The sequence below is a fragment of the Penicillium alfredii genome (assembly GCF_028826965.1).
Source record: "Penicillium alfredii strain IBT 34128 chromosome Unknown utg000001l_segment0_segment0, whole genome shotgun sequence".
NCBI lineage: Eukaryota > Fungi > Ascomycota > Eurotiomycetes > Eurotiales > Aspergillaceae > Penicillium > Penicillium alfredii.
In genome coordinates this window covers 2016135-2036845 of record NW_026622698.1, presented here as the reverse complement: position 1 = coordinate 2036845, position 20711 = coordinate 2016135, and the positions used below count along the sequence as shown (strand labels likewise).

The following is a 20711-nucleotide window of genomic DNA, read 5'->3' as shown; positions in this document are numbered from 1 at the left end:
TTTGTGTCATGTCTTGGAAGTTTGCCTACCTAGTATAAGCAAGCCTCCAGAATTGGAAATGCAGTTGGGACCAATGTCCTTGGTATCAATGTAGGTGTCTGTTGATACGACAACAATTTGAGGTAGTGGAGTGTTGGAGTTTTATTTTGAATGAGTACTGTGTGAACCAAGTGCCCGGTATATAGCAGATTAACGATCCATGGACACACTATCCCCGAACTCTTTCTGAAGTGTCCGTGTTGCCTTGTACCTGCTGCTGTTATGCCTGGCCGCTGTGTCCAATAGCAAAAATGACTCAGTGGTGATTTCTCCAAGCCTACTAACTACGCCGTCTTCGATATATTGCTGCAACTAGGTAGAACAAGCCATGATATCTTGATGCTATTGGTTAGATGACTGTTGCACATCATGATGCGCTGGCGAGGAGATACGAATGATCACCTAGCACTTTTCTAAGGGGGTTGTATTTGTTGGAAGGATGCTCAGGGGTTCGCCCAAGGGATTCGGTGCCATTAAAAGACGCGATTTTCCATGTAGCCTACGACTATTCTATTTATCACGGCTCATCAATTGCTCTATCCCCATCAATTGTGTCTAAGATACCATATTTGCATCATGACTCAAGCCGGCGGAGAATCCCATGATAATAGAACCGCCACAAATGGCACGAACGACCAGAACGACCAGAACGGCACAAACGGCCAGGCTCATGAAGCGTTTGTTGACGGCTCGGTAGCAATCTCTCCAAATACCCCGGAACTAGTCCCGGGTTTACTTGACCAGATTGCCTCCTCTGGTAAGACCCTTAGTTCAGGTGTTCCAAAGGCTCGGGTAGAGCTCCTCGATGCTGCTCGATCACTCGTCTATGCTCTTGAAACTCCGAGGGAGGCAATGATAAGATTCTGCTGGTCGCAGGTACGATTATCACGCATAGCTCTGACTGTATGGGCAATAACATGGCTCCTTTCATAGTCTACGGCTTATGCCGCCGTGGAGACTGGTATTGATATCGGCCTCTTCACCGTCCTTTCCAAGGATGACAATCCTAAAACTGCCTCCGGGCTGGCGGAAGCCGTTTCGGCGGACCGAAAACTAGTCGGTATGGCGTGGACAATATACATGGAATCCTTTTGTTTCTGAGTTCTGAGTTGACTGACGCGACCAGCCCGTCATCTGAAGCACTTGGGAGCTATGGGTGTGATTATCGAGACGGGACCAGATGAATACCGACGCACTGGATTTTCGACTTTGTTGAGCCTGCAGCGATACAGCGACGGCTTTCATTGCATGTGAGTATCAGCATCGTACACTTTTCCCGCCGATTTTGGAGGACCCTTGTTAATCAAACCGTCAGGACCGCTTGCGCCACTGCCGCTATACATGCCCTTCCCGCCTACCTGAAGAAGAATGGTTACTGCAACCCTTCCAATGGCAAAGACTGTAGCTTCCAGATTGGATTCAACACTGATCTTCACTTCTTTGAGTTCCTCAAGGAAACACCCGAGGCTGCCATCCAGTTCAACAACCACATGTCTGCTTATCACCAGGGCCGTCCCAGCTGGATGGATGTTGGATTTTATGATGTACCCGGTCTCATCAAGCAAGCGAATACCGGTGAGCAGGATGTTCTGTTGGTCGATGTAGGCGGCAACGTGGGCCACGATCTTTCCGAATTCCGTCGCAAATGGCCTAATGCCCCCGGGCGTCTGGTACTCCAAGACTTGCCGGAAATTATTGTCCGGGCGAAGACTGTGCCACTACACTCGTCAATCGAGCTCGCGGAGCACGACTTCTTCACGGAGCAGCCGATTCAAGGTAGAGTTTCCCTCTGTGGATATTCGTGATGACCCGGTCCATTTCTGGGCTAACGACACTACTTCAAAGGTGCTCGTGCTTACTATATGCACTCCATCCTTCATGACTGGACCGATGACAACTGCCGGAAGATCCTCAAGAACCTCATTCCCGCCTTGAAGCCCGGATACAGCAAAGTCTTGATTAACGAGAACGTGGTTCCCGAGATGGATGCTTACTGGGAGATCACCAGTCTGGATATTGTTATGATGTCTCTCTTTGCATCCATGGAGCGCACCGTTGACAACTGGCACACGCTGCTGGAGTCAGTTGGTTTGAAGATCACCAAGATCTGGACAGCTGAGAGAGGCGTCGAGAGCCTGATTGAATGTGAATTGGCCTAACGGTCGTGAGCTATCTGACTCGAGCTTGGCAATTCCTCGTCATCGGCTATAATAATCGGGTTGGAAAGGCTTGCCATTTTGCCCTTAGCCGACACACTCAGAGAAGAAAAGCCGACGAAAGCCGGTCTGGTAAGAGGAAGTGAGACAGAGCGTGCAACCAGCTGGGGGAAGGAGGCCTTTCATATACCTGAGGGCCAACTGTAACCGAGCCAGTCCCGGTATGTAATTAGGCAGTAGTGCGATCACAATATTCCAAGTTGCATTGCACAATTAGACGTCAAGCCCTGATAGTGTAAGTCTAGGCTATAGGTTGCATGCGCTGCCCCGACAAAGCAGACAGTGCATGCCTTATCTACCCAAGATATAGGCCCCTCGCTTCACTGCTATTCAGTAGATCAGGGCCGGCTTAATCTTGTGGCTGGAGTTCCTGCATCGCATTCGGGTAATGCCAGCGACTGCGCATATCATGCAGATCAGAGATATGATGCTGGAACGCCATTTGATGTAGTAGGGCCACTTCACACCAATTGCACTTAAGGCTTTCTATTTTAGATGAATGACATCAAAGTGGCGCGGAACACATCCGGCATCATGAAACATCTGAAAAAGAACACTGTCCGGAAGCCCTTTCACTCGCGAAGCATTTAGAACAGGCCTCTGGCCGCTCAGCATATTCGAGGTATTCTCTGGTAGCAAGTGACGACTTGCTACGTATAAAAACAATTACCTCGTAAGAATCGACGTCATTTTGGATCTGGTGTACATCCTGAGGCTGAGCTATCAGCCTAGCCGACATAGTGGATTTAGAGACCTTCCATTTAGGCCGGCCCCTCAACAGGCCTCCTTCAAGAACGTCAAAATACTGCACGACAGCTGTAGAACGCGCATCGTGATCTACACCTCATCATCTCACCTAGTTTCAGAGCTCTTCCTTCCGAGATCATTTTGCTGGTTCTGGAGAACCTTCTAGACTTTGCTAGTACATCTGGAGCCATTCTACGCTGTCATCAGGTTTACGACGCCGTCAAGCCTTACTTTAGTTCATGCAATTTCAGGAAACCGGCCACAGATATAATATTTCCAAGTCATCTTGTGAACTCCCTAGGTGGCCAGTAATTTTCTCAGAGAGTACACCATCTCAGAAGTCGAACCATCTGTAGGTACACAAATGAGGCAAGCCGAATGTTACATGCGTTGTTCTCTGCCTATGCAGTGGTATCCGACAGTAGTCAGTCCGGGTTGGACGCGTGTTCTGAAGGCCCTGGCACGATCTATGCTCGACCAAACCATCGGCGTCGATCCCAATGTTAGTACAATTTTCTCCTCATAGTTGTTTAACACGTAGTCGCAATTTATTGCGGTACAACAGGACATGTGTGATGGTTGTGTTACATACACAAAGCTCATATAATGCGCTTATCTGAGGAGTCGTGCTACTACACGGTCAGTCCTCCGCCCATTTTTGGTTTTATTGCAAGCAAAAAGTGCTATAATCAAGATTTCTATTGAGTAGCCGTCCCAAACTTTAGGAGGCACAGATTACGTGGAACCTGTAGGCCGCAGTGATCCAAATGCCAGAGAATTAGAGTTATTTGGGAAAATTGACACAGGATAGCCATAGGATGTGGTTTTCTTGCAATCGTGATCGGAAAGACCTCCTAATCCTTCTAAACCCAGAAAAGTTTGAGAGTGGATTTGGGGGGGAGGTGCTCATTCATCCTGCTGCATAGCAACATATAGGCTGCGGCACGGTTATGGTTTTGGTCATGACTTAATAACCAAAACCTAACCGCACTAGCATAAAATGCGAAGATCCTACCCTTTCGGGCCGTCCCTCGAGATTTATCCGCCTCTTACCCAAGTCCGAATAATGCATTCTTACATGCGGTTTCGTTAATACTGTCGCCATCTGACAACAGAAGTCTAAAGTCATGGAGATAATTTGAAATATAGTAGTATTCCGATATTATATAGCTAAATTAATTATAATCTTTGTTCAAAGTCATTATTTCGGACACTGTGGGTGGTCAATCCTTTGTATTGTCGTTGGTTGTTGAAAACCAACGCGGTTCATGCGGAAATATATATTTGATTTAGAGAGAAGTGGTTGCATCTTTTCTACATTCCCCTTTCAGTAATCCAAATATCTACCAACAGAATAATATAAGCTCGAAACTGTATATCATAGTAGAGCTGAATTTTTTTTTTAAATTTTATAGTGATTTTGATTCTGAAAATGTAATATAAAAATTTTGAGAAATAAGCCTTCAAAAATGAACATTTCGTGGTTATTGAGGTTAGCTTGCGGTTATCTCGAGATTCTTGCGGTTAACCAAAAGATAACCGCCCTAGTAGCTACAGCATCCAATAAGAGTGTATATTCAGCTCCGCCTTATGATTGCTTTTACTATCTGTCGAGATTCACGGTCGCGTCTGGTGTTTGCGAGTTTTCTGTAGAATTTTGTAAGTCCTCCCTCTTCAATCCACCCTCTCTTCATTCCGAAGACCAAGATCCATTATGGTCTACCCATCTTCATGCTTTATAGATCAGTTTTCTGATACTGACTACCTTCAATCAGATGATCTTCCTTCACTGACTACCCATTGTCGAACTACTGAGTCGATTACATCCTCTGAGTCCTCACGCTATCCCCAAATACTACATATACCAACCTCTCTTACACGCGTTGGACGGCCACTTCAACAAATTTGGATCCTTTGTGAAATGGAGCCAGAGACTGAGCAAACACGTGCAGATTTCACCGACTGGTGGCTTCGAACAGAGTTCGGCGCGAATAAAGATATACAGAACAATGTTCATTGGGATCACAAGAAGAGAGCCTCGGTCTGGGACTATTTTGATCAGGTCGCTCATGAGCGGACTGGCGAGCCGAAGGTTATGTGCAAACATTGTCATTCTGTACTTGTTCACCCGAATATTCGACGTGGAGGAACATCACCCATGAAGGCCCATCTAACGGGTAACACCTGTCATAGTATGCCTAAACGAGGTATAGACAAGATGGTCACAGCACAGGTAAGTTAGGATTATCTATTTTAAGGGGCTACTACTAAAGGAGTGGTGAAAAGCCACAGAAATCTACAGCAATTTACTCCGACGAAAGACTTGCTCAGAATATCTTGTCTCTGATCCTCGTTGCCCGGCTCCCATTTCGAATCCTCGATCGACCAGAGTTCCAGGAACTAGCCAATAAAATCGCTCTCGCACCCTCATCAATCAAGCTACCCTCACCGAGGACCATCAGTCGACAATTACACTCTAAATTTCAACAGAGACAACAGAGTGTACTGGAAAAACTACCGGAGGGCAGTGGACTGTCTCTATCCCTTGACTGCTGGACATCGCCTTTTAAGCAGGGCTTTATGGCTATTACAGGCTATTTTTTGGATGACGACTGGGAGTATCGTGAGGCTTTACTTGGCTTTGAGCCTTTACAGGGCTCACATACTGCAAGTTACCTCGGATCAGTCGTTACTGGTATTCTTGAACAGCACAGTCTCTCTGTTCAGGTTTTGTCAGTTACGACTGATAATGCTACAATACTATGATGCTTACTCTACAAGATGAGCTACGGAGTCGAGGCATTAGAAGTAACGGTATTGGCAATGGTATATTCCGTGTTCCATGTCTTGCCCACGTTATTCAGTTGAGTCTTAATCAACTGCTTGGGAAGATGAAGGCAGTACCATTAAATAACAAAGCTGAGGATGAGTGGCTGGATGAGCGTGAGCGTTTAGCACGTTCACAGCAATCAAAAAAGGAGATTGTCCATACATTAAATAAGGTGAGATTCCAATGGCCTGATCTTTTTAATACTAACAAGATAATGTCTAGGTCCGAAGCCTTGCCGTCTTTCTTCATGCAAGTCCTCAGCGTCGAGATGCATTTCTTCAGATCCAGATGCATGAGCCACGTTTACTGCCTCTTCAAGATGTACGGACTCGATGGAATTCTACATTTCTAATGCTTGGACGAGCAAAGCGACTGCAAGAGACCTTTCAAGCATACTGTGCTACCCATGGCTATCTTCATTTCCAGCTGGATAAGGAAGAGTGGCGGCAGATCGACTATCTTCTCTGTATTACAGAGCCATTCTTCAAATTCACAACGGCACTCTCCAAGTCTAGAGATATTACGAATCATCTGATATTTGGTGTCTACAACAAGTTATTCAATCATCTTGAGAGCTCGGAGGCGCAGCTCCGTCGAAAAAGACTTCCGTGGAAGAAATCGATGCTGAGAGCAATACAGGCTATAAGAGAAAAGCTCTCTGAGTACTACACAGCCACTGACCATGAATTCTATGGCGATGTGTACGGTATTGCTACCATCCTTGCCCCATCAAAGAAGCTCCGATTCTTTAACTCAAAGGACTGGCAAGGTGATATTGACTATGGTGCAAGATACCGTGATTGCCTTGAGAAGGAGTTCTGGCGATATAAACGACGGGTTTCCGACCAGGCTAAACAATCATCCTCTACTACACAAGAGGATTTGTATAGCACTATTGATGAGATCGAGATGCTCTGCGATTCACAGACTTCATTACAACCTGGAGGGGTCTTAGATGAGGAAGAGGATGATGAGCTCGCTCGTTATATTGCAAAAGGTAAGTCTGGAGTTCTCTATCGACCTGTCTATCTACAGCTACTGATTTTCCTTAGGTCTTGTCGCCCAACATCCACGTCTCTTCTGGAAACCACATCAACAAGAGTTTCCGATCCTCGCTGCACTGGCACGAGATATTCTTTCGATCCCTGCAAGCGGTGCAGGTGTTGAGCGTCTCTTTAACTGTGCACGGGATATCTGCCATTATAGACGTGGTCGACTCAATCCTGATACTATTAAGGAGTTGATGCTTCAAATGTGAGCTGCTAAATTTGAAGTCGAGCAGAAAGAGATTAATTTTACAAAAGAGCTGGTTCTAGCAGGCGAAGCGGCGATGATTGAGCAAGAACGAGGCTCAATACCACCCCTACCTACACTAGATCCAATCAGTGACAATGAGGAGAATGAGGGTACACAGCGAGTCTCCCGTGTTCGCAAGACACCTAAGATGCCCGAGGGATTCCAGATGGGCCCTCTATAGTGTCGCTAACAATCAAACCTACTAAGCGAGTAGTCCTCTTTGTGGATTACTGCTGTAATACTTCATTATTCTGTCTGTATCGGTTATAGTAGAAATACTAATCTCTCTATTTCATAACTTGAATTCGAAATATTCCTGATTCTCTCTCTACTGTATATTAGTAAATCAATCTGCAAGTAGATAATGTATATAATTTTATGGAGATACTGTAAAGTAGTACATAGTGATAACTCGAAAATTACCAAAAAAAATGTATAAAAATTTATCGGGCAACAAGGTCACGAGGCATGGCAGGTTTATATTGTTTGGATAACCGCGGTTAAACCGAGAACCGCTGCGGTTATAAGTTGATAACCAAAACCTAACCGCAAATTTGCGGTGCGGTTTTCGGTTAACCGCGGTTTTTGCGGTTAGTGCCGCAGTCTAGCAACATACATGTAGTAAGGATCTGCCAGCCACAAGGCGCGTGGTACTTCACGCTGCACGGAGCACTGTACGGGTGGCAATGATAGCGAGCATTTCATTTTTACTGGTCCTCACAAAGATCTTCTGTCAAGTCATCGAAAGGATATACTCAAACTGCTTATGAAAATGATATACTCCTATTACCCTTTATAAAGTGTCTGGTTGTTCGATACACGTATGGTCTGGTATCGACGACGGCCATTGATCATTGGTATAGATTGAATGTGTGAATATATATGATGTAATTCAGAGGATTGCCGTAATGGGAACCATCCCAGGCTATTGTTTATAAAATCTGCGATTTACGTTGGAATTTTGTCTTGCTCTTTATATTTCCTTTGTGGTCATATAGGCTTTTACCATCCTACGAATATCCTTACTCTGCTTGCCCGAAGAACATGGCACCTCTCGAGAGAAGCCCGTATTTGGCTTCGTCTGAGCAATCAGGGCTCCAGACACCTTAATGTTTTTCGAATTCGCCGACTCTTTCGGGGCATCTTGTGAAGGAAGCCTTTGTAACGAACTTGGCAAAGAAGCTGTTGCGGGAAATTGCCAAAGCAGATGATGGAGAAGGCAATATCGTACTCCCTAAAGTTAAACCGACAACCCCTCCAAATACCCCAAATGTTCAATACAAACCAACTGCAGTAGCTGCATGTGAAACATATAATTGTGCGGGAATATCTTTGGAACTGGGCTAAATGAAATGCCTAATTGCTCACCCAGAATCGCTATGCGAAAAACTGTCGCTCCGCATGGGAAGAGCACAGTCGACATGGAGGTAATAAAGCCAAGAGATTGAGTCCGATGAAGCTTCAGGAGCGCCAAGCTTTTTCTGAATATAAGGGCTGGCCTTAGCTGACACTATGCTCCTAGCAGCGAATTATTCCCCTGCACACCTTTTTGGGCATTATGCCCCGATCCAATGTCCTCCAGATAAACTCATATCGTTTACGGATAAGCTTTTGGAGAAAAGAACTGGGGTGTTGGGGTGGGGGGTAGGCACATCCATATGTCCAACCACCGACCACGGAGAAACATTGTTATTCATCCGTTAAGCGATGTTAGATATGACAGCCCTCGCACACAAACAATCACGGCATGGCAAAGAGGCACCCGCGGAACGGGTGGCATCAGAACCACTAGAAGAGCCAACGCGAGAAAATGAGCCTAGCGTTAGGGCAATGCCGGTCGTTAGGGTTAAAGGATATCTCAAAAATGTATGAGCTTCCTGACACGGCCATCTTCAGCTCCTTGAAAGATCACTGAGCTCGTTCAAAGGCACCTCAAATTTTGGACTGACTTCAACATCTGTTGGCTGGCCATTTTTCAGAAGCAGGTTGCGTTGAATCGGGATAATATTGGGACCAGCCATCTGTTGGCGCAGGCAGGACTACTTAATCAAGAGCATTTAGAGGCTACGGGTAAAGTCCTGATCCAGCTTTGTAGTCGGTTCGAGCAGCATGGCTAGGTAGATTATCGGTCGGGATCTGGGAGGAAGAGGTCTTAAGTGGTAGGTAGTTTTAGAGTGAGTCCAGAAATGAATATTAATCATGCATTCGGGTTTTTTATTGGCCAATCTCCATTTGCATTCAAATTTCCGTCAATTCTGTTCAACTCCACTATCTTCAACAATTTTCTTTCGCTTTTCTATCCTGCCACTCCGTTTCATCGGTTCAGAGGGTCAGCATTAGACAAATGCTTACGGCCTGTTTGCGGCAATATCGCACTGGCCAAACATCAACGAGAAGTGCGGAGTCAGAGAGGATGTCACTTTACATATCATACTCCCTGATCAGGGTTTTTTTATTGCATAAGTTAATCACATCCCAATTCCCCTGAGATTATCTCCACCTACATAGCCGGATAGACCCACCGATCCGCCAGCCACGAACCTTGATCCCTGCAAACCCGTGCACGGCCGAAGGCAACCAGTGGGGTTGACTAGCTTAGTATACGTCAACAGTTCCAACACTCACCTAAGGAATAACCACCTAATAATAAGGCATTGCGCGTAGTGTGGGGTCACGCCCTATATGCTTATATTCAACTCACGCAGATGTCCACAACAGCAATATGAGGTTGTGATTTCGGAACCTGCTCGTTCCGACTCGTACCTATTAACTATCCTTGGAGCATTGAATTATACATGTATGTCGGACCGGGAACATACTGTATGTATCACTAAGAAGCAGATATCTGGCAGTAAAATGAGAGAATGTGTGGTGGAACCGTAGTGTAGATGCCAGAGGAATATGGCCAAAAATCATAACATAATCGGTAAGCGGGTAGAACTTGCCACAGCCCGCCCGTGGGCGGGGGAAGGATGCCCATAGCCCGCCCGCTAGAGCCCGCGGGCAGGAACTCAGATCCCGCAGCCCACACACAGGCTTTTGGCGGCCGCCCGCGGGCCGCCCGCTACCTGCCCGTTTCTACATAACTTTTCCGTCTAGGATGGATAACTCGATGAGTTATCTGTTATGTTACCTATAACCTAACATGGCCACAGTCACTACGTTGTTTAGCAACTCTGATTTCCCCCCTTTTGGTCTAAAATTTAACAAAATCATCTTGTAATTCAAGGTCATTAGACTCGAAAACATTCTATATCTATAGATTGTATCACCTCGATGGCATTGTGTTTGGTAATTAAGCAAAAGATGGAAGGGGAAGTGGGTTTTGATAGGAATATATATTTGATATGTAATGCTATATACCACTATTTTCCTGCTGCAATTTATTCAGTATAAATTTTCAGCATTCTTTACAAGAAGTCTTAAATTCAATATAAAATCTAATATTCAACTATCTAATCTCTCAGAAAGCACTAGGGGAAGCTGGGGAGAGCAGAACTGCTGAGGAAAGGGAGCAGAAGAGAGAGAATCAAATTGTCTGTCTGTAGGGGAGAGAGCGAGAAGAGAAGCAGCTATCTACTACCTACAGGTCCGCTGCGGGCGGCCAGGGAGACGGTGGAGAAAGATTGGCAGAACTCAGCCCCAACATCATCATCACTTCATAATCCTATACTGAGAATAATGAGATCTTCGAAATGGCCCGACGGTCTGTATGCGGCTTACCAGATGTGATAGTTAATGGGGCCAAAGGTTCGCTAGTGGTGACTATCATCTCATCACTGCCAGCCATGACGCCGGAAATGTGATGCCGGCTCCACCGATTGACATATCAAGCTGAGCCGAAGACACAAACAGGCAACGATGTTCATCAATGCGGGGTCTTCAGCTGGCGTGATCAATTTGGCTATGGATTGACTCGTAATATGGACGCAATTCGCGTTGGCATTGGCTGATTCTTCGATTGCTGTCCATTTGTACGTGGAGCTGAGCTGAAAGACATTTTTCAGCTCATTACGAGAGTGATATGGGTATATTAAGAAGCTCCCACTCTGTTGTGTCTTGATTTCTCATAAATAGCACATTGTGTCTCTTGACTCGAAATCATTTCATCCCCCGAAGAAAAATTCATCAACAATCTGATATTCTCTTTCAATATGTCGGAAACCAATCAAGATATACCAACGGCCAGAGAGAATGATGAAGATGCAGTACCAGCAACAGAAAACGGTGACAATGGAGCTCCGGCGCCAGAGAAAGAAGCAGATGCGATCAAAAACGATGGCAAGCTTCTACTCACCGTCCTCAAGTACAACAAGATAGAAGGAAAAGCAATGTCCGGGGGTAAACTGGCACCGTCACCATCGCAGCTGGCGGCATCTGCCCTGAGCATTATCAGAGCTTACCTTCTGAAGGAGGGATATCTCTCAAAAGACGAGTAGGTTTTTGTTAATTATGGGGTTGTGCTCAGTCTAACAACGTGAAGCGGGAACAAACCTTTCTGCACCAAGGATGGTATTGAAGTGACCGATGAGATTACTTTGGACCATTACATGGAGGAGAGCCCCAATACATCGACGAGTACTTCCGGACAATCTGGAAATGCTTCCGAAGCTGGAGGGTCTCACGACGAAACCGCCAATAAGAATGCGAAACCCGTAAGGCATTTCTGTCTTCTTCCAACGCATCTATGGAACTAAACAAATGATAACAGGTGAAACACAACATCTACATCCTGACCAAGAAGAGGAGCGCCGGGTTGGATTCGACCGCAGATGCGTTCATCAAAAAGGGCGTTGACCTTACCAACGTGAGAAATCCATACTCTCCCCCTTGATCGGATGTCACTGACACTTCGCAGACAGGGACAGTCGACTTTTTAGCGGCCTCGACTGGAAATCCTCTGACTTCCAGTTTCAAGAGCAGCAGCTGGGAAGCTGAAGCAAGTGGGAATATTGTGTCAGTATTATCTTTCATTTCTCCCTTTCGCTTGATCGTGGATGAAGTAATGCTCATAATCTCTATAGTCACCCTGTCGATATGACCGAAAAGGAATGGGGAATTGTCATGCGTACCAATAAGCTCCTGTGCGGTCAGTACTTGCGAACTGGCCCCGTTGACAAAGTCGTCAAAGTCCAAGGCCACCCGGATATCAAACGACCAAGCATGGATGTTGTTGATGTAAAAAGATCGTATTATTCAGGTATGTTGTCATTGAAATAGTCTGCCCTCTGCCTATCGCTAACTCGGCCAAAGCATTTGCCCTGAAACCGAGAAACCTGCCGGAATACGACATCACATTCAAAATCACCGATAAGGCATCCGAGGAGATGCATAAACTCGGCATTCCACATCCAGGGGTATGCCTATTCCCACCCTTTATGCTAGGCTGGATGTTAATCGCGACTAGCACTCTTTCCGCATCCCCCGATTCCAGATAAAGGATTCGTCTCAGGTCCGCGTGTTCGAGACCAAGGGCTCTCTGGAAACAACAATGGCTGAAAGTAGCTTTACATCACAGTCGCTCGATGCTGCTGTGTGAGTAATCCCTCAGACCAGGATTCTGAAAGAGATGCTGATCTTTTCCACAAGTGGCGGATCGGGTTTTGGTGTCAGCGTTGCTGTAAAGGGAGGTGCGAGCTGGGGCAATGACGACAAGAGTGCAAGTTCCAAGTTCAATGACTCGAGTTATATGCACGTTGTCTACGAGGTAATGAAGCTCCTCCAGAGACATGGGAGGTTCAGGTACTAACCTGGTCAATCAGTTCCCACGCGTAGAGCTAATTCTGAACGAAGAAAATCTGGAATTAAGTGACGAGTGCAAAGAGGATGTTGAAAACTTGCGAAACAGACGCACCTTGAAGGAGTTGGCTCATTTTGAAGAGAGATATGGTATGATCGCCACATTTACTCACTATACCAGGACTAACGGATGAGACAGGCAACTTCTTCGCCCGCAGTATTCACCTGGGAGGCAAGTTGATTTCCATCGAGGAATCCGACTCTGTTGCGGGCTCTTCTGTGGAGGAGAAAAAGAAGATGCTCAAGGCAGCAGCCAGTGCTTCGATGTCTGGCTATGGCTTCCAGGCCGAAGTCAACTATAGCCAGACAGAGAACTCGGGGACTAAAACAACATCTACGGAGAAGAAAATGACCCACTCCATGTCTTGGTCGGCGGATGGAGGAGATACAACTCTCTGCAACAAGTACGTTTATCGACAAATGAGTGGAGAAAGAATACTGACAGCTTTATCTTAGTCCACCAAAATGGTGTTCCACGGTGTCCAATTTCTATAACTGGAGAGTCATGAAGGTATGGTACATCCTGGACTGGAAACAGCAGTGTCTGACCATCATTACAGCAAGACGACGTCGTCAATATCTACGAGTTCATGGGAAAACTACCAGGTTACGAGGACATTCCGAAGTTGATTTATAACATCACTCATCTGAACCCGGAGCCTACAAGTCTAGTCCAGTTTTCGCTTCATCTGGAGGCCGGGAGCGAGAACGGTCCCAGGGTTCTTACCTTTGGCGAAGACACTGGTAAGTCTTGCTCTGGAAGTCATCAATGCGTTATTAACAAGAGGGAGCAGAACAGGAGATAGCGCCTCTTGACATGGATCCTCTGAACCACGGTCCGAACCAGAAGTCAGGTACACAGGACAACGTGCATTCCCTTCGGCAGCATCGGAAAGAGCTCATCTCGGAGATTAAGTTCTCAAAAGCAAAATCCGGCGAGTATTCCACCGTTTTTGGTATTCCTATCAGCAATGACCAATCCAACATTTCCATCGAGGGAGCGGATAGCGTTGGGATTTCGCATCCTCGGGTAAGGCATCATAGTACACTCTAGCATAGCAATCAGGATTAACCTCAGAACAGTTCAAATACGGCGTCAAATACCCCATCCACTACTTGGTTAATGCAACAAACGGAGAAGAAGAAGAAGTTCTGCTGCACAGTCTTCAGATCGGTGGTGACGGATCGTCCAAACCCTTCCTCTACGGCAAACACGATACAGCGTCGAACATCATGGTTGAATTCGAACCAATCCACAAGACAACAAAGAAGAAGACGACGCCGATTGCCCAGAATGACAAGGTCCGGCTGAGATTTTCCTATCTACCGACAGATACTGCTGTCCACCGCGTTTCAAATTTCCGGATGAAAGACGTCGATGATATGATCATGCCTAAAAGCTCGGACCTCAAAAGGCTGGCTGCCCAGCTGCCTGGAAGACCTGAGCCTCCCGTCGAACCAGAGTTCTCTGATTCCACATTGAAATCCCTCGAAGAAGGCCGGAACTTCTACGCTATGTTGCTGAAGAAGGGACATAGTTCGATGATGCAAGCAAAATTGGATCAATTTGATGCAAGAATCAAGGCTCACAAGGAATCGAGAGCATATAAAGAGGCCCGAGTGGTGTACGATCTTAATTTGCGGCACTACAAAAGCGCCAAACTGATATATGATCAAAGGGTGAAAGAATATGACCTGAGAGTGCAAGAGGAACTGAAAAAGACCGGCCAGCAGACACAGAGACTCAAGGAAGAATGGGAACAGCATCAGAGAGACAAGAACAAACTCGTGGTTTTTGACGAATTCACCTTCCGGGTGGAGTATTGTGATGCTAAAAACGGAAAGAACCTCGGAACGGCGATCGAAGCGGCTAAGAAGGCATTGGCGGCTGAGAAGGCAGCGAAAGATGCAGAAGCCGCAGAACAGGCTGCTGGAGAGGCTACCGAGGAGGCAAAACGGAAGGCGGAGGCAGCAGCGGCAAAGGCCCATGACGAAGAGGTTGAGAGACGGAAGAAATTGCTTTTCCCTGGTTTCTTCATTATCCAGGGCTATGAGCAATGGCTGGCACAGAAGAAGAAGCTCGAACGGGCGGCATGCCTATTGGACGATGGGAAGGCAGCCACACTGCGTGAGGATATCAAGACCAAAGACAAGAACATGACGATGTGTGCAGAGTGGGACTTGGACGAAGATATACTGACAGCTTCGTCTAAGCTCGGGGTCAATCCTTTCTGGGTCCCAGCAATGGCTTTAGTCAAGGTCCCCGGCAGTACATAGTTGGCTGTCATAGGGAGATATGTCAGGTTATGTCATGGATGGTTTTCGGGTTATAGCGTTTCTGTCAGAGCTGTGAGACCTCAAAAGGCTCGGCCTCCTTGAGGTAGAATTCCGGTGAAACCTACTCTTTATCTTCTAGTACTAGCTCATCTTCGGACTCGTCGGATTTATCGTCAGAGTCGGACTCGGATTCGCTGCTACTGTCGAAGTCGCTAGATACAATAGAGGAATCAGAGTCGGAGGCGTTATTCGAAAAGATCTCAGGTAGGCCTAAGCTAGTGTCGCTCTTATCGTTGGACAGAACAGGACACGGAGGAGAAGGTATAGCAGCGGAAGGCAGTATACGATCGAAGAAGGGACGGGAGGGGCGAAGACGAGTCGAAGCACGAGGGAAGAACCGAGGCTAATATTATTTCACTTAGAGTAAGTTACCCGTTAGAAACCCAGGCTTAAGGCTGGCGGAGTTACTAGAGAGCGAGGGACTATCAGTCGGGAGCTATAGTAGTCGATATTTATATAAGCCCGGGGAAGCAGAACGGTCAACAGAGGGGCCAAAAATGGCTCCCCTCCACTAGGAGGGTAACTAAGGGCGAGCGAGGATGCTGCGGCGGCTGTATCACGAGTGGATATCGGTCGATCAATAGGCCAGGCACCAAGCACGGCCAACGTGAAGCACGGGTAGCAGTAAACCTGGCCGGCCGTGGCCTTTGGCACACGTGACGCCAAGACCGCCAAGAGTGAGCGGCCGTTTCTGGCCTCCAATTCACCGTGTTATTTACAGGCATAGTGACTAATAATAACCGTTAGTTATTCAGCTGCCTCTTGCTTACCTACAACCACATCAACCCTACCTACAAGGACAATTGCGAGAGTTGTGATGCTGAACTGTCCAGAGCTATGAAAGCGGTCGAGTCCTAGCGGCTGAGCTCAAGTACTTTAACCATATAATTCCGTAACAATGACATTTCCTTCCCAGAAAGGGGCCATACTACATACTCTGGTTCCATCTATATGGAGCGGCTATTTTTTATATTTTATTTTATATTTTTTAAATATGTCATCCGTAACTCAACCAGGAAAGGGACTGAACTGGTTAATAAGGCCCGCGCGTATATACAATATTTACCCCCAGCTCGCTTCGAGTGTCCACCCATCCTCTCTTTTTGCAACAGACTTTTCTTGTTTTCTTTTCTTTTTTTTTTTTTTGTTTCGCTCATTTATAGCAGGAATGGAGTTGTTTCAGCCAAGTAGCCATGTCCACTTCTCTATATGTGCCTGAGACGGCTATTTTTTTTTAATAAATATGGGAGTGGGTACACTTGCTCGCCCCCTAGGCCATCCTTGAGGCTAGTAGTATTATGGAATCAGGAACCCCCCCCCCCCCTAATTTATGATCGACGAATGCCGAGTACCGCCCTACAATGTAAGCTGCATATTAGGATCAAAATATCTAAAGAAAAATTGGTTAATCAAAACTCAGATCATCGACATTTTAACTTTAATGATATAATTATATGCACACTACTACTACTACTAGACCACCAAAAAAACAGTGTCAAGCTGCCAACGGTCTATTGTAAACTGACGGCCCCGGGTCCACATGAATGTTTTAAGCAACAAGTGAGATTTGGATCTGTTGTTGTTCCTTAGATAGTGGCTGGTTAAACGGCCCCAGACTGCCCAGAAGCAACTTCCAGCATGTAAAGGACCCGCCCCCAATTGATAGTGGAACTTTTTCTTTTTTTCATCGAGGTCTTTTTTTCATCCCACTGACTCCCTCAATAATACAATGCATATCCGTGGGTGGTGGACAGCAATCCTTGCCCTGACGTCCATTGCTCATGCTCTACCTCAACCGGATGCCCTCCTCGACGATGCCCCTGACACGCATAACGCGACACATCTTACGAAACGCGACGGCCCACCTCAACATAATGCAGAAATCTATCTTGGGAGTATCTCGCGGCCAAGGAAGAAGAGAGCGAAATGGGGACCACCATACACATACGATTATGACCCGTCTGCCGGCGAGGGTAGTTTGATCTACGTGATCGATTCGGGGTTTGATATCCGGCATTCGGAATACAAGACACTGAAACACGTCCCAAGATGGATCATGCCTAAGTCCTGGCCTCGCGGCTGGGATGATACATTGAATGACCCAACCGGCCATGGGACCTGCGTAGGGTCTATGATCGCAGGCCAGAAATTCGGGGTCGCAAAGAATGCAGAGCTGGTGATTGTGAAAACGGCGGGCGCAGAGAGGATTGATAAACGAGAATATATCGATAATTATCTTGAGGCGCTGGAAGCCACAGCGGATGATATCGATGCGGTGCTCTCGAATCCTGGAAATGGGTTCAATCTAGGCGATATCTATATCAATATGTCCGGAAGCGTTAAGATCGGAGTATTTCACCGCGCTTGGAATAGCCACGATCGAGACCGCTTGAAATCGATTATGCAACGACTCAACCAGAAAGCTATGATCTTTGCGTGTACGGGGAATGTTCGCGGAATTGACTTCTATGGCGAGTTTTTAGGCACTCTTCTTGGCTATCCGCAGCTTTGGTATAAAGAGTTACCGAATATGAGGCTTGTTGGAATGGCCACGCAAAACGGCTATAGGAGCAAAAAGACTCTCAATGCGCCGGAGGGTCATCTATGGGCGATTGCCGAGGACGTGTTGTGTGCTAATAACAAACCAAGCGAGCCTGAAATCAAAAAGACGGGAAGCTCTATGGCATCTCCTCAGGCCGTTGGGCTAGCGGCCCAGCTCGCACGTCTACCGAATAAGCCGAAAGGTTTCCCTGATCCGAAATCCGACTTCAGAGGGTTTGTGGAGCAAATGGAGATCCAGCTGTACAGAGATTCATGGATTCGGCCTGAGTCCAAAGGCAAGACAGAGGGCGGTCATGTTATGGCAGTGCGTTTGATTTCCAACCAGTTCTTGAATCATTGCGATGATTCTGATGGGTGTGGGTGTGTGATAATGTAAATTCTTCGCCTATATAAGTGTTAATGTACGATAGAGACACCTTTTGCAATTTACCTACAGCGAGATCTTCATGAACTGTAACCGTCAGCCGTGGACTACTACACCATAGCTAGTGGAGTTGAATTGAAACATCATCTACTGTAAGCAGGTCAAGAAGGTAAGAAAGAGGGAGAAGTCCAAATGTCAAAAGGGTATATAAATCATCTGAAGGCTTAACACAAGAGCCCAATGTGTGAAAATGCGCTGTACGTAAATAGTTTTTTTATATGCACACCTTGCCCAGGTCTGCTTCCAGCTGCATCCAGTTATAAGCCGACATACCACACCTCAATCCCAATAATGTCGAATTTCTCGCCTTCATCGGAGAGGGGCTCGTTGCCAAAGGTTTGGCAGTGAGCACTGACACCCTTCTCGAGGCTCGAGTCGACCCATAGGCCGTAGTGGCCGTCACTAGAATCCAGGTATAAGTTAACTGGGAACAAGAGAAACACAAAAACAATAAAACTTACCCGCCACCAAGACTCAAAAATCCAGTCTCGCAGAACATCATATAATCATTAACACCGCTGTACGGGAAAGCCTTAAAGCGGATACGTTCAGGTGTGCTGGCACCGCTGCGAGACGGGGTGTTGATAGACGAAGGAGACGGCGGCGCAAGGGACCCACCACTAGCAGCAGCGAGGTTGGTTTTGATATTCATATTGAGATTGTGGGAGGGGGATTCGGAGCTGTTATTTTTCTGTTTGGCCTGCGGGTCGCTGCGCAGCGTACTCCATCGGCCCGCGTGGGTGGTATCCGCGGACGGCGGCGGCGGAAGACCAGCCCGCTCGAGAGCCTCCTCCGACTGGAGGCCATCACCGGGCAGGCCGAGACCAATGCTCGACGGGGGCGGGAGCACGCTGGCGCGCCAGAGGAAACACTCGCCTGTGCCGAAAAATTGGGACTCGGGGTGCGGGGCATCGGTCATATAGGCGCCGAATACTGCGCCGGATGGGGAAGAGTCGCGGACGACGAGCACGTAGCCCGCCCGCGGGCTGCGGTGGGAGAACTCGATGCAGTTGTCGTAAAGGGTGCCGAGTGAGGCGCCGTCGCGATCGAGGCTGTAGGCGAGCCGCCAGGTGTCGGCGAGTTGGAGGCGCGGGGGAACCAACAGGCGGATCTCTTCGGCGAGCGCGCGTGTCAGGAGTTGTTGTTGGAGGAGGTCGGCGCCCGTGGGCACGGTGAGGGTGAGGGGTGTCAAGGGAGGAGGCTGAAACGGCGAGGCAGTCCGGCGCGGTGTGAAGACTTCGGACGACGATGAGGTCGACCACGGGGCGGCGGAGGGCATGGCTTCAGCAATGCTGGGGTCTGTCAGACGGCGATAGAGACCCGAGACGACGTGGGTGACAGGGTAGGAGAAGTAGGACGCAGCGGATGGGGTGTAGGGGGTGGGTTGCTGGGGCGTGCGAGACCCTGATCGCGAGGTGGAGACCGAGGTCGGGGGGTTGGAGGGGAGATCTTCCTGCGATGGCGACGACATGTGGACAAATCGAGAGTCAATGGCTGGTTTCAAGGCTCACACTACAGGGACTCAAGCGATAAGACCACGCATGTAGCACTAGAGAGGGCCGAAGTATGCGGACAAGGCGAAGCCAAGCCTGACTTATCGCTTATCATGTGGGGAGCCACTGTCGCAGTTCTTAACGACATTTGCATAGCATTTGAAAGAAAGATAGTATGAACAGAATCAATTGCATTTTGACTCTTCTCTTAGGAACTGGGTGAGAATTGAGGTAGCTGGGGATTGATTGATACTCGGATGCGCGCAAGTAAACAAATCCACGGAAATCCCCAAACAACTACAGGACACGCGACACCATGCCATTTTACGTCTTCGTCTGATTTGCTCGTCGCTGCTCTTCTCTGATGGCGCGGAAAACTCGTCCGAGTGGCCATCGTGAAACGCCATCATGAATATCCAGTGGCGGGCCCGACCACTATATATCAAACTACTAATCCGACAAGCGCGAAGAAGACATGCATCAATTTCTGGATGAGGAACTCGGTTTCAGGTTTTCAGGATTCTACATCAGTGAACAATCCAAAGATGTCAGATAGTTCTCCCACCCGCGAGGAAGCCGTCCAGATGGGACGAAAGGGCGGCAAACGCAGTAGCCAGCAGGATGTTCGAAATGTGGATGCGGACACAATGGTAGGCCAAGATATCGAAATGGGGACCTGATCGCAGTCGACTGACTCGACATGGTAGTGGAGAAGGGCCGACAGACGAGCCACACAAGACACGGCCACTCGTCGAGACTCCCAGGCACGTCGCTCGCCCACGCCATCGCGTACATCCAAGGCCAGCTCGGGCTCTGGCGCAAGGAGGCGGACACAGTCGGGACGTTCTCGGTCTCATTCACGGGTGCGGCCAGCAGAGTGAGGGTATTATGGTGGACTCGGAAAGACATTGCACGGACCTAAAAGCCATGACCATGCCAAACTAAGAATACAAAAAGGTCCCTGATAC

The 20711-nt window shown here is 47.6% G+C and overlaps 6 protein-coding genes across 6 annotated transcripts; 4 read left to right on the top strand and 2 right to left on the bottom strand.

Moving 5' to 3' along the window:
• Positions 1-615: 615 nt before the first annotated feature.
• NUU61_000763 (uncharacterized protein) lies at positions 616-2198 on the top strand (the record flags this gene model as incomplete). The annotated part of the gene is made up of 5 exons (XM_056651346.1): positions 616-915; positions 973-1099; positions 1166-1289; positions 1355-1815; positions 1885-2198. The coding sequence occupies 5 exons, from the start codon at positions 616-618 to the stop codon at positions 2196-2198; spliced, it is 1326 nt and encodes a 441-aa protein (XP_056516196.1).
• A 2725-nt stretch (positions 2199-4923) lies between these two features.
• On the top strand, positions 4924-7309 carry NUU61_000762 (zinc finger BED domain-containing protein; the record flags this gene model as incomplete). The annotated part of the gene is made up of 5 exons (XM_056651345.1): positions 4924-5235; positions 5289-5697; positions 5784-5945; positions 6506-6829; positions 7209-7309. 5 exons carry the CDS (start codon positions 4924-4926, stop codon positions 7307-7309), a joined length of 1308 nt encoding a protein of 435 aa, XP_056516195.1.
• A 3973-nt stretch (positions 7310-11282) lies between these two features.
• Positions 11283-15204, top strand: NUU61_000761 (uncharacterized protein; the record flags this gene model as incomplete). The annotated part of the gene is made up of 14 exons (XM_056651344.1): positions 11283-11563; positions 11612-11783; positions 11840-11935; positions 11987-12084; positions 12153-12328; positions 12382-12485; positions 12536-12663; positions 12718-12835; positions 12891-13017; positions 13067-13331; positions 13384-13438; positions 13488-13671; positions 13722-13957; positions 14011-15204. 14 exons carry the CDS (start codon positions 11283-11285, stop codon positions 15202-15204), a joined length of 3234 nt encoding a protein of 1077 aa, XP_056516194.1.
• A 1789-nt stretch (positions 15205-16993) lies between these two features.
• On the top strand, positions 16994-18202 carry NUU61_000760 (S8/S53 family peptidase; the record flags this gene model as incomplete). Its single annotated transcript, XM_056651343.1, has 1 exon — positions 16994-18202. One exon carries the CDS (start codon positions 16994-16996, stop codon positions 18200-18202), a length of 1209 nt encoding a protein of 402 aa, XP_056516193.1.
• Positions 18203-18507: 305 nt separating this feature from the next.
• Positions 18508-19721, bottom strand: NUU61_000759 (putative oxidative stress response protein Oxr1; the record flags this gene model as incomplete). The annotated part of the gene is made up of 2 exons (XM_056651342.1): positions 18508-18652; positions 18712-19721. The coding sequence occupies 2 exons, from the start codon at positions 19719-19721 to the stop codon at positions 18508-18510; spliced, it is 1155 nt and encodes a 384-aa protein (XP_056516192.1).
• Positions 19722-20291: 570 nt separating this feature from the next.
• On the bottom strand, positions 20292-20652 carry NUU61_000758 (uncharacterized protein; the record flags this gene model as incomplete). Its single annotated transcript, XM_056651341.1, is given in 2 exon segments — positions 20292-20419; positions 20439-20652. The coding sequence occupies 2 exon segments, from the start codon at positions 20650-20652 to the stop codon at positions 20292-20294; spliced, it is 342 nt and encodes a 113-aa protein (XP_056516191.1).
• Between the last annotated feature and the right edge of the window lie 59 nt (positions 20653-20711).